At 42.6% G+C, this 18,188-nt stretch overlaps 1 protein-coding gene across 1 annotated transcript in view; it reads left to right on the top strand.

Moving 5' to 3' along the window:
• SGTB (small glutamine rich tetratricopeptide repeat co-chaperone beta) overlaps positions 1-17,892 on the top strand; it is a 32,674-nt gene extending 14,782 nt beyond the window's left edge. Inside the window, exons 3-11 of the mRNA XM_066601875.1 lie at positions 1,618-1,696; positions 5,511-5,610; positions 6,977-7,081; positions 7,830-7,968; positions 11,662-11,724; positions 12,991-13,028; positions 15,960-16,043; positions 17,553-17,674; positions 17,809-17,892. Of these exons, the coding sequence (XP_066457972.1) occupies positions 1,618-1,696; positions 5,511-5,610; positions 6,977-7,081; positions 7,830-7,968; positions 11,662-11,724; positions 12,991-13,028; positions 15,960-16,043; positions 17,553-17,664 (720 nt within the window). The 3' untranslated portion in view covers positions 17,665-17,674; positions 17,809-17,892. The remainder of the gene's footprint in view (positions 1-1,617; positions 1,697-5,510; positions 5,611-6,976; positions 7,082-7,829; positions 7,969-11,661; positions 11,725-12,990; positions 13,029-15,959; positions 16,044-17,552; positions 17,675-17,808) is intronic.
• The last annotated feature ends 296 nt before the right edge of the window (positions 17,893-18,188 follow it).

The raw sequence follows: 18,188 nt of genomic DNA, 5'->3' as shown, positions 1-18,188 counted from the left end.
CCGGCTTCTTCATCTGCAGCTTGTAGAAGCAGAGCAGGAGCGGTCAAAATGACGGCTTCCTGCTCTGCTCCGTCCGTCAGCCACTTCCGAGGTGAACGGACGGGCCACGCAAAGCAATCACGTCACAAGCAATTCTTGCTGTGGGCGGCCCGTCCGTCCTGGCTGAACTCAAAGAATCTGCACATGCGCAGTGGAGATGCGGACCGTCCTGACTTCTATCAGACGGCACCTCTCCACTGCGCATGCGCACAATCCCGGTATTAGTGACAGAGGGGCCGGGGTGACAGCCACTGTTATGGGTCGGCCACAGAGTGCAGAAGGACACGGCGGCAGCCTTCCCCCCTCCACCTCTGCGGAATTTCCCGGAGGCGGAGCAGAAGCGCACTCAAGCTCTTACTGGAGGACCCGCCACTAGGAATCTGACAGTGCAGGCAGAGGAGCACAAGTGCTCAGGGCGGTAACTGGCAGCGGGAGAGCACCATCCATGCAGCTGTCAGTACCAGCAATAGAGCAGAAGCGCGGAGAACGGCAGCTCTGAGCAGGGCAGCAGCCAACAGTGAGCTGAGAGTTCGGGTGGCATCTGTGAGCGGGGGACCTTATGGTAAGCCTTACATCACTTCGTTGCATTACACTATCCCATTGAAATGCTGCCATGTTACAGTGCTAGCATGGCAGCATTTTTGCAGGACCTTGGTGCAGGAAGAAGAGAGCCTGCTGGGAGATGACCTCCCTGATGACAACAACAACAGAACACAAGGTAAGTATTAGGTAAGTATTATGTTTTCATGCTTTAACAGCCAAAAATCATGGGTTCCCTGTGTCCATTAGGCAGACCAGGGAACAATTGCTGTTAAAGCATAAAAACATTTTTCATGTCAGAACCCCTTTAAGGGACCCACACTTACTTCACCTGAGCTACTCCAAAACTTACTGCATCACCAGTCCTCTCAGAGCATTCTCCACAATGACCATTCCACCCCTTCTCTGTCAGATGACCTGAAGACTAATAACACAAAGTGATCTAGAGGTGTTATTACACAACTTGGCCACTGGATGTGATTGTAACATGACGTTTTACCTTAGTCTTTATAAATTTATCATCTAAAGCGATTACTTGTGCATTTTCTCCACATGTCCCAACAGGGTGGCCCCCTTACAGTACCACATAAAAACTGCAAGCAAACATTTTTTTTCTATAGTCAACTTCTTTACATGCCTCCAATTACAACAGATGAGGCAACATTTTCAAGACCTGTTTGCAAACTGCTAATCTTTTTGGTCAATTTCAAAATTATATTAAGTTCTTCAAATATTTGTCGAAAAGCGTAATATTCTCCAACCTACTATAATTGTATAACTCCATGCTGAAGGTGCTCCGTATGGTGCCTCTGTACAGCACCTTATTATGGAGGTGATCTTTACTAGAAGCATTATCTAAGTAGAACCTGTAAGAATCCATAATATGGATGCGCGCATGAGACCTAATACTGAGTGCCGGTCCTCTGACTTTATTGTACGCCATTATAATATAATGTATCATTGCACAAAATGCATTTTTCTGTATATTACATTTTCAGAGCCCAGAATGATTGTATGTGTATGATTTGTTCTCTCCAGAAAGATGATAGTACACCGGCAGAATCTCCTTCATCAGCACCAGCTGCCATAGAAAAGGCTGAGCAGTTGAAAGATGAAGGTAATGAGAGAAAAACTCTTTTTTTGCCAGCAGTTTTCATTCATACAATGTATTCACAGAAAACGCTTACGGACAGGAATAGCTGCCTAAAACGATTCATTGTGGTATAGACTTTAAAACATTGCAGTCACAGCGGGGGATGACACATACAGCATTACCTGTGCGGTATATTTTCTTGTTGCTTTCCAAATACTCATTATAGAACACCAATATTATATATCTACAATCCACCAGTAATTATGAACTATTAAATGACTGTGTTAGACCCAAAACGCCCATTTATTCTACTGTTCATGTTGCACTGAAATTTGCAATTTACTCACTTTTACAAAACGGTCATGTTTTGCTGATTGGGACTATAGTCACGTGATCCCACTGTAAAATCCAAGCAAAATCCACTGACGCCACGCGCACAGACCGCCCCCCCCCCATCATTCTCTCTACATACCAAGAGGTTAGATTAAAGGCTTCATTAATAGCCTCCCTCACTCGCCAGGGCAATATAAATAAAGCTTTCCCAGCTCTCGAAAAACTTCTGTACCCTGGTTTTCTTTGCAGTCCATCTGCATGAGAAATGTGAGTTTCTCTAAATAGAGTTTAAAGGGAGGTGGGTTTGTGTCAATCCATGTCTTCAGGATCATTTTGACCCCAGCCCTGGCTACTATATGTAGGAGTTTTCGACTTCCTGGTGTACATCTTTGTTCATCTTAGTCTATGTAATCAAAGATTGTCCAGACGGGATTGGAGGGGCTAGCCGAGGTCAGATGCGTGGTGGTGAACCTTTGTATCTTGTTCCAGAAAGATAGTCCCACAGACAATGAAGAAGACCCGCCCCAGCTCCTGACATCGGGGATATCTATCATCTATGTATATTCCCATTTTGAATCCTCTTTGAGGAGTGATATACGCCCTATGATAGAGTTGCAGAGTTATTTCAACGTAGTGACTAGAGGGGAGGCAGCACCAATTGTTCTTCAAGGCCTTCAATAAACGTGGGATAGTTAATTCGGGCATATCCGTGGTCCATATTACAAGTGCTTTTTGGGACCTGGCAGTCTATCAGAGTGTGTAGATGTCAGTAGGCTCTGGTTGTATGACCTTGCATATTAGGGAGGGAGTGTCATGCATATGTGGTTTAGTTTTGACCATTCATCTGGGGGCATGTTGGCCAGGGTTCCGTCTATGCAACTGTTTGCTTCTAGATAAGGAAAAAAAGGTTATAAGGGCTTGGGGGTATTTGTTTTGCAGATCTGGGAGAGATAACATCTCATAGGTGTTTTCATTTAGCAGACATTTAATATTAACTATTCCTCCTGTCTGCCATTGCTGGAATTCTCTATGGGGCACGTTGCGTTGAAAGTTCGGGTTTTTCAGCAACATTAAGTATATTGAGAAATTGGGATGCAAGGAGTTTGCTTTCTGCAGTTTTTGCCGTGCCTTCCACGTTGATATTAGCAAGGGATTGTCCCCTCATTCCTCTGCAATCATTGGGTATGGAAGATGTAGGAAATTGGGGAGACTGATCCATGAAATTAGTTTTTGTTCGATAGGTGTATCTACAAATACAGATGTTGTTGTGTGCAATCAGTTATTATTCTTGTTAGTGCTGCTATATTGTATATCAGCACACTGGGAAGGTTTATCCCGCCGTTGGGTTTTGGTTGTCTTAACCCTTTGCAATCGAATTTTGGATTCAGGGTTTCCTAGGGGGGTTTTCTCTTTCTGCCATTATACAATGGCGACATCTGCTGGCTAGAGCCAGTACTACAGTATGGGACATGCTGGAGAGGTCCCCGACAACAGAGCGGCCAGTAATATACAGTAAGAATACCCTGATGATTGTGATATGATTTAGAAATATGCACGCCTAGGTACATGATGTACCTTGTCTGCCACTGAAAAGGATATTGAAGGGTCCATTCTGGCCGTGGTGGGCCATTTATTAAAAGGGCCTCTGTTTTCTCCAAGTTGAGGGTGTATCTCAATATGGGTCCTAATTTTTGGAGGCCTTGGAGTACCAACGGGAGAGTGGCAAGTCCCACTTTAATAAATGCTAATTCAGCAAGCAATGTACATAAAAAGCTGTTTTCAGATTTTTATGGTGCACAAGGATCCTGCGTTTTATCCACATAGTCACGTCGCCCCTTATGGGTGACGCGACAAACATTGATGCGGTAATTGAATTTGTGCCAGACTCCGCCTAACATGTCTGGCACCACAGTTTCTGCGGCTTCCTGAATTCTTACTTGCAATTCATCAAGGTTGTGTGGCAGAGTCAGCATGTAGGTTTAATCCTTGATGAAGCCCCACAAGTAAAATTTCCACGGAGATAAGTCAAACGATCATGGGGGTCACTGCATGAGGGCCTGGTTGTTACTATCTATCCAGTGTTGAGACAGGCACGAACTTGAAGGTGAATGTGGTGTGGTACACCATCCTGCTGGTAGATATAATCATCAGTCATCATTCAGTTGTGGCATTAACCAATTTTTCAGGGTACCGTGAACTCCACAAAGATGATTGGCCGTACAGTTTGCAGTTAGACATGACACAGAACATATTCCATTTCGGTGAGTTACGTCCGTGCTCAGTCATGGCGTGAAGATTCTCAGCTCCTCAAATTCTGCAATTATGCCTATTCACCTTCCCACTGGTGTGGATAATACCTGAATCCTTGTGCATCATATAACTGAGAAAACAGCTGCTCATGTACATTGGTTGTAGAGAAACTACTGTATGTATAGGTGGGTAGATAGATAGAGATACATAAATATATATATATATATATATATATATATATATATATATATATATATATATATATATATACACACACAGTGCATTCGGAAAGTCTTCAGACCCCTTCACTTTTTTACATTTTCTTATGTTCTGGCCTTGTGCAAACTGAAAGAAATTCAGGTTTTTCACGATCATTCTGCACGAAATACCCCTGGAGTTTGCCAAAAAACATGTAAAAGACTCTCAGACTGAGAAACAAGATTCTCTGGACTGATGAAACCAAGATTTAACTTTTTGGCCTCAATTCTAAGTGTTATATCTGGAGGAAACCAGGCTCCACCCATCCCCTGCCCAATACCATCCCTACAGTAAAGCATGGTAGTGGCAGCATCATGCTGCGGGGTGTTTGTCAGCGGCTGGGACAGGAAGGGCTCCTTCAGACGGCTGAGTCGGATCCAGCTGCGAGAATTCTTGCAGCGGGATGCGAGCCGTGCCCCTGCAGTGACCACCGCGGCTCACCTCCTCTGGCGTCTCCTTCGCTCTGCTATGTGCAGAGCCAGCGCGTCAGAAGTGATGTTTCTGTATGGACCTCTATGATGCTTGCACAGAAATAGGATATGCCACGATCTGTTTACCGCGCAAGTTTTCACACGGTCAAATCGCGGCTGCCTGCATAGGATTGCAGAAAAATCGTGCAATCTTATGGCAGCGGGAACGGGCGGAGATTCTGTGGGAAATCTTGCCGCGGAATTTCCGCCCGTGTGCATTTGGCCGAAGACTGGTCAGGGTGGATGGAAATCTGAATGGAAAAAGTGAGTGGAGCCTGTCAGGAGGAGTCGTGGCCACCCAGACCGATAACATTTATGCATAATTTATGCCAGAAGCTGGCGTACATTATACCAGAAATGTACGCCAGGTGCCAAGATGTGCCTAATAAGTGAAGAGGGTGTCATGAACTGGGGGAAATCACAATGCGACCGGTATTTGACTTTTTCGCCATAGTGTTGCACCACTTTTTGGATACATACAAATATATATAACAATTTTACTGAATATAAGTCTTTTTTCCTTCCAGGAAATAATTATATGAAGGAGCAGAACTACGAGGCCGCACTGGATTGTTATTCACAGGCTGTAGAATTGGATCCAAACAATGCTGTGTATTACTGCAACAGGTAGTAGTCACTTATATGGTGTTATTAATGTATCTACAAGATTACAGAGCATAATATATACAGTATATCATATTAGAAGTCATCAGAGTAGAGGGGGATACATTTAACCTACATTCTAAAGTTTAGTAAGAAATAGGGGACAGATATAAGTATGACTGCAGGACCAGACTACACAGGCTTTATTTGTAGTCTGTAACCATAGAGCTATTTAGGTCTGCATAGGAGCTCTATATACAAACTGGTAGGATATGTTTAACCAAGCCTATTTGCAAAATTGCTTATTTTATTTCTTTAAGGTGCATTAGAGGAATAAAAATAGGTTGCAAAAGTGAACATGTAAGACTCTTCTTTGAACAATTATGTCACTGTTATGTGTTCACCTGTATATCACTATTATATAAAGTAAAGTAATAAAAATCTGTTGCCCTAATGTATATTATGACATACTGTATATAAAAATGAAAACCATATAAATAATTGTGAAGTCTCAGTTTGAATGTTTAATTGTCAATGTTGGCCTTCGCTGCACACAAGGCACTAGCCACCAGCTTGTAGGGAAAGCACCAGGCAGATATAGGCTGGGAACAATTGCCTCCTTTAGGTTTGCCCAGCCAGATGATCTTCTTCTTCTCCTTCTTATTCTCCTCCTTCTCCTCCTCCTCCTCCTCCTCCTCCCCCTCCCCTTCCCCCTCCCCGTCCCTCTCCCTCTCCCTTTTCTCCTCATCTTGTGGAACTACATGAATCATCCTCCTCCTGGTTCTCTCTCCTACTCTCTACTGCACCACTATTAGCTCATCTGCACCTTGCAACATAATCGCTTAGTTCTGCTATAGTATTTATGTATGAGCTTGGCTCTGGCGCTGTATTTATGTTGTGAGCCTGGCTCTGCTATTGCATCTATGTATTGAAGTTGGATCGTGCTGTATTTATAAATTTGGTTCTGGTGTTGTATTTAAGTTTTGAACTTGGTTCTGTCATTGTATATATGTACTGAGGTTGGTTCTGGTGCTGTATTTATGTACTGACCTTGGTTCTGGTCCTATATTTATTTATGAGTTGGTTCAGGTACAGTAATTATTCCTTGAGGTATTCTAGTGTGGGTATGCTGCTATGTTGCTGCTTTCTGCAGCATACAGGCCTATCAGTGCATTATATAGAGGTCTTTTCTTATGAAGGAAGGGCATAAGAAAAAAAATCCACACAGGGTGCCATCTAACCTAAGTCTGTATGCATGTATGTATATATGTGTGTGTATATATCTCCAGAGTTGTGAAAGTGCTTGTCATTTCCTGACATTGTGTGTGTATTTCATGGAGATGGCTAATTTCATATTACATTCATGTTTTACATATTTGTTGGTTTCCAGAGCTGCCGCACACAGTCAATTGAGCCGTCACAATGATGCGATAACAGACTGCGAGAAGGCGATATCCATTGATGCTAAGTATAGCAAGGCCTATGGGAGAATGGGGTAAGAGGACACTTTATACACGTAGTCAGTAACTTTCAGCTGTTTCTAGGAGGTTTTTAAACATTGCATATACTGTATAATTCAGATTCCATTAGAAATGCTAACAAGCCCCCAAAACTAAGATGACCAAGACTATGGGGGCCCTTAAAGACTCAATCATTTATGTTCAACCCCCAGTCTCTTTTTCCATTTGGTGTAGTACAAAAAGAAAATTGCTAACAAACTGATCTCATAACATACTATAGAGTAAGTTTTGTACATTCCTTACTGGTCAGGCAGAAGTACAAAGTGCTCAAATTTTCCATTAGTTTTATCCAGCTCCGGCAAAAAGAATTGGATGGATATAACTAATATATGGAGAATCACAGTTGTATCTGGCATAAATGCCTATAAACTGTACGTTTGATAAAATAAGGCAAATGATCTACAATGTTCTCATGTGACCTTTGGAAATTATGAATTAAAATAATACTTAGTAATACAAATAAGTTTTTTAATCCATTTTGCCGCTAGCCTGATCCCTCCCTATTGGTCAGGCTGATAGATAATCAGATTCAATTAACGTCATGAAGTTTGCTGGCTCCCTTTTAATGATACTAGTGTAGGGCAGATGCATCCTCTGTCATCATCTCCTATCACCATGACCCTGCACTAATTTTATGAATTGGATTGGGAAAAGAAAGAAACTAGCCAGAATGCTTTGTGTGTATTAGAATTATCTGATCTACTCATATTATTTTCCGTGTAGTCGAGCCCTGGCAGCCACGAATAAGTATAAGGAGGCAATCGGCAGCTACCAGAAGGCCTTGGATCTCGATCCCGAAAATGAGTCCTACAAGACCTACCTAAAGATAGCAGAGCAAAAAGTCAGACAAGTGCCCAGTCCTGTAAGTCAGCCTGTTACTTCATTCTACAAAACCTCTGTATTTAAGGTGCCTGCATGGTTGATATACTTATAACAGAGTATTACTGACTAGTAAAATTGTTCCATCATGTCTTGGATAGAATTGAAGGCTTATTAGTAGTGTAATTGCAGGAAAACTGCAGCTCAAAGATTTTACATAGTAGGGAAAATAATTTTTTATAAAACCCATTTATAGAAAAAGACTTGGATAGATGGAGGTCTCTGCCGCTGTCCTGGTTCGGAAGAGTAAATACAATCAAAATGAACTCCCTCCCCAAATTCTTGTACGCCTTTCAGACAGTCCCTATAAAATTAACAGGCGCCTTTCTGGCTCGAATCCGGCGTTTAGTCATGAGATTTATCTGGGGTAACCACAGGCCCAGGCGTAGATGGAGGGCACTATCAGGCCTGAAGGCAAATGGAGGAATGGGAGTCCCCAATTTTTCTCTCTATCACAGGGCATCCTTAACCAAATGTGTGCTAGACTTGTTCCACGGTAAAGACCAGAAAAGATGGGTGGAGGCAGAGCAGGACTCGGCGCTCTTTGGGGGGCGAGGGTGCATTTGGATCCCCGGGAAAGATAGACACAAAGACCTGGGATTCTCGCCTTTTATTGAAAACCTACTCAGTGCCTGGATTGGCCCAGCCATCAAGTGCAAGCTGATTACTTCCCCGGGCCCACTTACCCCACTAGTAGGTAACCCGGAACTACCGGCTTTCCTAAAGGGCACACCCCTGACGACTGTGATGGCAGATCCGGTCCCCAGGATTAGGGACATCCTGACGGACACAGGACTAAAGAGCCTGCGGGAGGTACTGGAGGGAGGGGGTTCCCCAACCGGAGGATGATTCCAATACCTACAGCTATGCCACTATGTTAAGTCTATGGGTCGCCCGCAACAACTGAGGAGACCAATCACGGCTTTTGAAAAGATATGCATGTCTAAACCAGAGACCCCACAAACTATCTCCTCGCTATATAGCTCACTTCTAGAAAAGGACACATCAGGCGGAAATAGGACCCTAGAACTGACATGGGAGAGAGAACTAGGAATAGATTTTCAGGCGGAATCCTGGGAAAAGGCCTATGTAATGACCCATAAGTTAAGCGCCTCCAGCAGATTACAGGAGCTTAATTACAAGATCCTGACCCGATGGTACAGGACCCCGGCGGGACTGGCCAGAATATACCCCCAGTATTCGGATCTCTGTTGGAGGTGTCTCAGCGAACGGGGGACCTTTGTCCATCTATGGTGGTCATGCGCACAGATCCAACCACTGTGGCGTGAGGTGGAAGCCCTATACACAGTTGTTTGCAGAGGGCCGCTTAACCTCACCCCTGAGGTGGCACTCTTATCCATGATCCCGGGGTCAGTGTCACGAGCAAAGAGTTCCTTGCTGTGCTTTTTCCTACTGGCAAAGAGACAGATCATTCCCAGGAGGTGGAAATCAGCAACCCCCTCATCACGATTGATGTGGCTGGAAGCTATGGATAATCTGAAGCAAATGGAGGAACTCTGTGCCAAAGACGAACTGAGGTACGCTAAATTTTACAACACCTGGGCGGTTTGGTTACAGTTTCGGGCCTCACCTAGACTGGACACGTGGTTGTGTGGTGGCGTTGCCGCTCCCTAATGCTTCAGAACCCCTCAAAGCATAAACAACGAACCTTGCATTGTTGACGAATCTATACATAGGTGGTTATTGACCGGACAGGCATCTTCATCCTATTCTCTCTTCTCCCTTTCTCTTCTCTTTTCCTTATCTCTCTTCTTCTACTCTCCCCCTCCCATATTCCTCCCAACTCCCTAACCCTTTAGTCTCCACTTTGCTCCCTTACCCTCCCTCCCCTCCAGGGTTCTCCCGGTCTTACTACGAGGCCCTGGAGACCCCTATACCCCTCCAGTCCCACAGACTAGAGACTTATAGCAATTTACAACAGGGGACTATCGCCCATTCCGTTGTGTTACATCATAGTTTTATCTTTCATTAATAAATAAAAATGGCTGGGACAATGGGTGCCGGTGGAATTAGCAGGGAGTAGAAACCGTGGTTAGGTTTTGATTGATGAACAACAAACCCTGTAATGATACTTTATACTTTATTGTATTGTCCGTTCCAGCTACTAAAATACCTTTTGAACCATAAAACCCATTTATACTTTACAACTCTGCTTTTTTAGGACTTTGTTTTTGGTGCAAGAGCATTTCCTATCCTGTTTGCTTCCTGCAAAGATCAGCTCGGTGCATGAGTGCTAGGAGGGATAGCTAACACTAGGGAAAAGAGAGTATTCAAAAAGATCTAGAAAATCTTGCACAGTGGGCAGTGACTAACAGAATGGTATTTAACAAGAAATGCAAAGTCCTACATCTGGGCAAGAAAAATGAAGAAAGCACATACAGAATGGGAGGAACTGGGCTAAGCAACAGCACATGTGAAAAAGACTTGGGTATACTAATAGATCATAGACTGAACATGAGTCAACAATGTGATGCAGCAGCAAAAAAGGCAAACACAGTTCTGAGATGTATTAAGAGAAGCATAAAGTCTAGATCACGTGAGGTAATTATCCCCCGCTACTCTTCCTTAGTCAGACCTCATTTGCAATACTGTGTCCAGTTCTGGGCACCCCACTTTAAAAAAAGACATAGACAAACTGGAGCAAGTTCAAAGAAGAGTTACCAGGATGGTGAGTGGTCTGCAAATCATGTCCTATGAGGAACGGTTAAAGGATCTGGGAATGTTTAGCTTGCAAAAACGAAGGCTGGGAGGAGACTTAACAGCTGTGTACAAATATCTGAAGGGCTGTCACAGTGCAGAGGGATCAGCCCTATTCTAATTTGTACAAGAAAAGACTAGAAGCAATGGAATGAAACGGAAAGGGAGGAGACACAAATCAGATATTAGAAAAAAACTTTCTGACAGTGAGGGTGATCAATGAGCGGAACAGGTTACCACGGGAGGTGGTGAATTCTCCTTCAATGGAAGTGTTCAAACAAAGGCTGAACAAATATCTCTCTGGAAGGATTTAGTGAATCCTGCAGTGAGCAGGGGGTTGGACCCAATGACCCTGGAGCTCCCTTCCAACACTACCATTCTATGATTCTAACAAGGGGTCAAAATTGGCGTTATTTAGTTTAGAAAAAGACAGCTGAGGGGCGACCTAATAACTATGTATAAATATATCAGGGGACAATACAGACATCTCTCCCATCATCTATTTATACCCAGGACTGTGACTATAACAAGGGGGTGCCCTCTACATCTAGAGGAAAGAAGGTTTCTATACCGACATAGAAGAGGGTTCTTTACTGTAAGAGCAGTGAAACTATGGAACTCCTTGTCTGAGGATGTGGTGATGGCGAAGTCGATAAAAGAGTACAGGAGGAGCCTGGATGCCTTTCTTGGAGTGTAACAATATTACATGTTAAAGTCATTGTCGTTCAGAAGGGTCGGTGATCCAGGGATTATTCCGATTGCCAGATTGGAGTTCGGGGAGTAATTTTTTCCCCTTAAATGACGACAATTGGTTTCCACATCACTGGGGTTATTTTACCTTCCTCTGAATCAACATTGGGGGGGAGGGTAATAGACTGAACTAAAGAAAGATATGCCTTTTTTTGTTACTATGTTACTTTTTTGGTAGCCATATTTAAATGTTGTTTTGTATTTGCAGATGAGTGCAGGATGGGGATTTGATATGGCCAGTCTGATGAATAACCCAGCATTTGTGAGCATGGTGAGACACTTTTTAAAGTATATCATCTTATGTAGTCACATAGAAATACTACCGGTATACTTTAAATAGCTACAAGTTCTTAAAACTGTTTTCTGATCATACACTTTTATGGCATGTCCATCGGACTTGGCAGGGTTTGGCAAGTGAGACTTCCCGACATAATTAGAAGCAAGTGTGCATGCCCGATTAGTAGTCTGCCGGGCCGCTCAGGTTTCCAGTGGGCTGACTGTCACTTCAAACAACAGCCCTTTTTTTCAGTGTAGTTACCAAGGCAAGAATGAGTTGAGGACCTGAGATGACAGAATGGTCACATAACTAGCACAAGTCCCTAAACACGTAGTTCAATGACAGAAAGTCTGTAGAGGAGATGAGAGAAGGAGCCTATAGAGCTCTCAATGGCGTAGCTTGAAGCTGCTCAGTCCCAATGCAAGAATGTTACAGGGCAGAGTAACTCTAATACTTCATTTATAGCACTGCTCTCTTCATATGGACAACAGAGACCTTATGCGCCCCTTAAGGCTGCACCCACTATGGACATGACCCTAAGAGCTCTTCCTCCACCTCCAACATCACATGTGCAGCTACAGGTCAGAGAGGGGTATGAAGGGGAATCAAGCAAATGTCAATGCGAGGGGTTAGGGGGGAACCGCTGTGCCCGTGGGGAAGGGGGAAAAGACTGTTGCCATTTAAACAGCACTGCAGTATTTAATGCATTTCTGGGGCAATACTTTATACTGTGCTATAGCATTTAGCGCTGCTGGGGTGATAGCTTGTGCTGCACTTTAGTATTTGGAACTGTACTCCATTCATTTAAATGAGAGCGCCAAAGATTTTCGAGTGCTTGACTTGGGAATCTTTAGCACTTTCATTGAAATGAATGCAGCGCAGTGTGCCTGCCCAACCTGGGCTTCATTTATTCCGGGTCCGACAGGGACCTCTGTCTTGTGATCAATGGGGGTCCCAGCTGTTAGTCCCACATGGTCAGCTAGTTATACCCTCTGTAGATAGGGTATAACTTGCATGAACCAGCAAACCCCTTTAAGACTAGTTTTTGATGCATTTTGACTCAAAATACTAATGTATCCTAAACCAAGCAGAAAATAGGCATGCTATACACCATTGGTTTGGGGTCTTTTCTTTGTGGTGGATATACAATTCATTCAAATAGCAAGAACTCTGAGACGTGTGAACTGAACCCAATGGTTTTTAGGATTGTTATCAGTGATGCCGCCTCTGACAAACCTTATCATTTCTTATATCTCCTAGGCAGCCAGCTTAATGCAGGATCCACAAGTACAACAGCTGTAAGTTACTACCCAAAACTTGCTACCGTTGCGTAAACCGAAATATTCATTCAAATCTGCTAGCTGCTGCTTTCTTTTACTATTCCTGCCTTCTCTCTGCTTGGTATCATCATTTCAGCTTTTTATGCCATGTCTGATATCATAATTTTAAATGGTTTGCTACTAAAATCAGCTTTTATCACCTATCCATAGGATGCATGGAAAACGTCTGATCGGTGGGCGTCTCATCACTGAATGTTATGCTGAGAACGTGTTCTCTTGTCCCTCTCTTCTCGTTGTTGCATCCCCCTGCAGTGACATAGAAACTGAATAGAGCGGTGGTCACATGTGAATGGCGCAGCTCTCTTCATTTCAGTGGGGCTGATGGAAATAGCCAAGTACAAGTGATCAGCTATCTCCGGTAGTCCTATTGAAGATGAATGAAGCAACAATGTGCATGAGCGACCACTGCGCCATTCACTATTCTCCTCACTGTGGAAGAGGAGAGGGGGACAAAGGACTTCAGTTCTTGGGATCAATAGGGGTCTCAGCATTGAGACTCAAACCGATCAGACTTTTATCACTTATCCTATGGATAGGTGATAAATGTCATCTATGGTACAATCCGCTTTAAGTAGTCTTGAATATTTATTTACTGGGTCATTCCGTGTCAGTTCAACCAACGCTCCCGGTCGACCATCTCAGATTTCAATGAAATTTTGCACAAAGATAGACCCTGACCCTAAACTAAGATAGCCAGAATATTAGGCTTCAAAGTGCTTTGGTTCACGAGCTACAGGTCTTAATCTAGGGGGTTGTCATGTGATTACAGCGCGCAACCTGAAAAAAGTGGCGATTTCAATCCATTGCCAAGCCAGTTCTAATGACTCTAGAGCAATGAAACTTCACACACTAGGAGAACTTTTGGTGCTGAATCCAGCTAAGCTACTCAGACTGCCACTCTTATCATCATTCTGCCACCATTGCATGTCAAAGTAGCTGAAAAATTCTATCGTGCAAAATAAAACTCATATTTTAAGCAGTAATAACTCATAATCAATGCAATCCAACTCAGCTATGAGTTTATCAATGTGTACTCCATAGAAATGTTTCTCATTATTCCCATTATGGACCCAAAAGGATGCATAGCTCTTAAGATACAATGAGTCAAAAATGGCAAAAAACACTTTTTTGCTAATTTTTCCCTTTTTTAAAGGCGAAAATCGGAATGTACTCCATTTTTATTTTTTTTCATTTTTGTTCTATTTGGAAGAGAATTTTTTGCTCTACAAGATTCGATGTTTTTCATTTTGTTCCCAGACCTTCTAGATGGGAAAATATCAATGCCTGTGAAGGTCCTATGCACTCGCGGAGGTCAAATAATAAAATAAGTGTAAGTTTTGCATGGATGTATAATTAGTTTAGAAATCATGAGAAGGTAAATTATTTTTGGAATGAGACAACTTTTTGTGCTCAAGAAATTTATGTGATCAAAAATTGCATGGCGAGTTCAGGTGAGCCACAAGCTTTGGCTTAAGATGGTCATAATATCATTGAGTGTTGCATAATGATTGTGGTATATTACAGTGATCACTGGGCTTATTTAGCACTCTATCCATATTGGATACTAAGATTATCTAAGGCTAGCATTTGTGTAATACATAACTAGTTATGTGATCAAAAATTGCATGGCGAGTTCAGAACTAGTTATTTATTACACAAATGCTAGCCTTAGATAATCTTAGTATCCAATATGGATAGAGTGCTAAATAAGCCCAGTGATCACTGTAATATACCACAATCATTATGCAACACTCAATGATATTCTGACCATCTTAGGCCAAAGCTCGTGGCTCACCTGAACTCACCATGCAATTTTTGATCACATAAGTTTCTTGAGCACAAAAAGTTGTCTCATTCCAAAAATAATTTACCTTCTCATGATTTCTAAACTAATTATACATCCATGCAAAACTTACACTTATTTTATTATTTGACCTCCGCGAGTGCATAGGACCTTCACAGGCATTGATATTTTCCCATCTAGAAGGTCTGGGAACAAAATGAAAAACATTGAATCTTGTAGAGCAAAAAATTCTCTTCCAAATAGAACAAAAATGGAAAAAAAAATGGAGTACATTCCGATTTTCACCTTTCAAAAAGGGAAAAATTAGCAAAAAAGTGTTTTTTGCCATTTTTGACTCATTGTATCTTAAGAGCTATGCATCCTTTTGGGTCCATAATGTGAATAATGAGAAACATTTCTATGGAGTACACATTGATAAATTCATAGCTGAGTTGGATTGCATTGATTATGAGTTATTACTGCTTAAAATATGAGTTTTATTTTGCGCGATAGAATTTTTCAGCTATTCTGACATGCAATGGTGGCAGAATGATGATAAGAGTGGCAGTCTGAGTAGCTTAGCTGGATTCAGCACCAAAAGTTCTCCTAGAGTGTGAAGTTTCATTGCTCTAGAGTCATTGGAACTGGCTTGGCAATGGATTGAAATCGCCACTTTTTTCAGGTTGCGCGCTGTAATCACATGACAACCCCCTAGATTAAGACCTGTAGCTCGTGAACCAAAGCACTTTGAAGCCTAATATTCTGGCTATCTTAGTTTAGGGTCAGGGTCTATCTTTGTGCAAAGTTTCATTGAAATCTGAGATGGTCGACCGGGAGCGTTGGTTGAACTGACACGGAATGACCCTACTATATAATAGCACTACACACTGCCATTAGTACCTCCGCTAGATGTCTCACCAGAATGTCACTTTAGCTCCTTCTCAGTGACACTTTTAAAATATAGTAAGATTTAGGCTTCAGGCAGATGGGGAAATGTAGAGCAGATCCATGATGCACTTAGGAAAACAGCCTGCATTGGAGTATAGGAGTATAACATTAATTTTTTCCTCTGATTGCCATTGAAATATTTGTTTCCTACCTCACAGCATGTCCGGTATGATGTCTAATGCTGGTGGGGGTCCAGCTGCTGGTGTTGGGGGCCTTACGGACCTCTCCAGTCTCATACAAGCGTAAGTATTTTCATCCCATCTTAAAACTTTTATGGCATAATCCATAGAATATGCCCTACATGCTTGATAGCTGGAGGTCTCACGGCAGAGAAAATCGAGCATGATTTGTGTGTTGCGAGACACATAAATAGTGCACAAATAGAAATTCCCATTCTTTGCATCGCCTACTGTTTTCAATGGGACAGGAAAACACATTGGAAAACGATGGAAAACACTTGCCGATCCACCCCCCCACCTACCTGTCACATCCACTTCATTGTCAGCACCTGTTTCAATTTTACCTCTATTTTTTGCAGACATCGAACCGTTTTTAGTCTGTAGGCACCAATTCAGAGTTGCTTCTCCCATTTTTCTTATCCACACTATTTCTATCTCCAGATATTCCAGGACTGGTATTGGCATAGCGCCACCTATTGTTTCTATTCTAGGTCTACCTCCGTAATTGTTCTGGGGGTGGTCACACATGCTTAGTCTTGCTTCTTTCTCTGTTCCATTGGGTATGTGGAGGGATCCCTGAGCAGCTGTTTCTACGTCTTCTCTGATGTCATGAGTGAAGTTGAGCAACTGATAAAGAGAGTGAGAGAGTGCTACTGCAGGGAAGCAAGACTGAGCATGTGTGACCACCTTGAAACATTTACTGAGGTGGACCAGTCACAAAAAGGCTCTTCAATAGAATCAGCAGGTGGTGCTATTATAACATTAGTCCTGGAAAATCTAGGGTTAGAAGCAACAGGTGGCGCTATTATAACATTACTCCTGGAATATATGAGGATATAAACTTTTTTTTAATTAAGTGTAAATACAAAAATTGTGGGCTAGTTTTAACTGTGGACAATATTTATAGAGTGGAGTATCCCTTAAAGGATCACCAATGGTCTAAATTCACCCAGTTACAAGCTCAGACAGAATGTGAATCTAAGGCCAGATTCACACAAGCGTATGCATATTTGCATGCACATGAACACAGCAATTTTTCGGAACAAACATTGCTATTTTGCTCGCACATCAGCGTATTTTACTGTACTTTTGACACGCAAGACATGTGCATTTACACGTGCCAAAACACCCCACCGATGATCCCAGCTATAAATTTTCTAATGCATTCAAGATGTGATCTTTTTCCTGCCCAATTACGCAGTGTTTCACACATCTCCTAGTTTATCGTACGCGCACTTGCACATCCTCCTTGACTTCTATGGGAACTTTTGCTATGCAAATGCGCAGGAAAATAGAGCACATTGCGGGGTTTTTTTTGTGCGGCCGAAATGCGCAGAAAACAAATATGCATGTGAACGAACCCATTGAAATCATTGCCGACCTAGTACTCTCCTTTGTTAATTAGGCCCAAGGAGTAGATTATTCCTTATCATTGGCACACCAGCGGTAACTACCTGGATGTGTATAATGAAGTTCTGCAGCAGCTGGAGATTTCTAGCACATCACATAAACATAGCTACAGCAACTTCTAAAATAAGTCATATTGACTATTCAGATCTGTTTCTCTTGCAGCGGACAGCAGTTTGCTCAGCAGATCCAACAGCAAAACCCTGAACTAATCCAACAATTGCGAAATCAGGTGCGGAGCAGATCTTTTAGTGGAACCACCGAGGAACATTCATGACACACAACAGGCATGTACTCCGTTTAGTTGTATTATACACTTCCATTAATGAATGTCTATATAATTGACTTACCAGTGAGAATATTCTATGATGCCACGTTTGTATGGTTTCCCTAACACTATTGTACTTTTCCCACTGAACAGGCAAACAATTGGAAACAAACCACCCACTGTGCACATGTTAACGGGGGAGGCTGGAGCGGCTGGGCTCCCATCGGATTGCATTACTCCAGTATGCTCCATTGTCACCCACATGTACCTACGGCAGAGCATGGGTACATGCCACATGGTATAATGCGGTTCATAAATGTGGAGGATGGAAGTCAACCACACTTGCGTTCTCTGCATTCTATCTTCAGTTTTATGTATCTTTTGCTGACGAAGGAGAATTGTACTGCGCTGCAGATTCTGGAAGAACGTAGAACCCATTACTACATCTATGGATTGGTAATGACTATTAGTAGTCCCGAAAGCCTTTATAGAAGGAACGGTAATGGATTTGCCGCTGTTTCATCACATCTTGG

This window comes from Eleutherodactylus coqui, chromosome 5 (genome assembly GCF_035609145.1).
Source record: "Eleutherodactylus coqui strain aEleCoq1 chromosome 5, aEleCoq1.hap1, whole genome shotgun sequence".
Taxonomy (NCBI): domain Eukaryota; kingdom Metazoa; phylum Chordata; class Amphibia; order Anura; family Eleutherodactylidae; genus Eleutherodactylus; species Eleutherodactylus coqui.
This window is presented reverse-complemented; position numbering and strand designations above follow the sequence as displayed.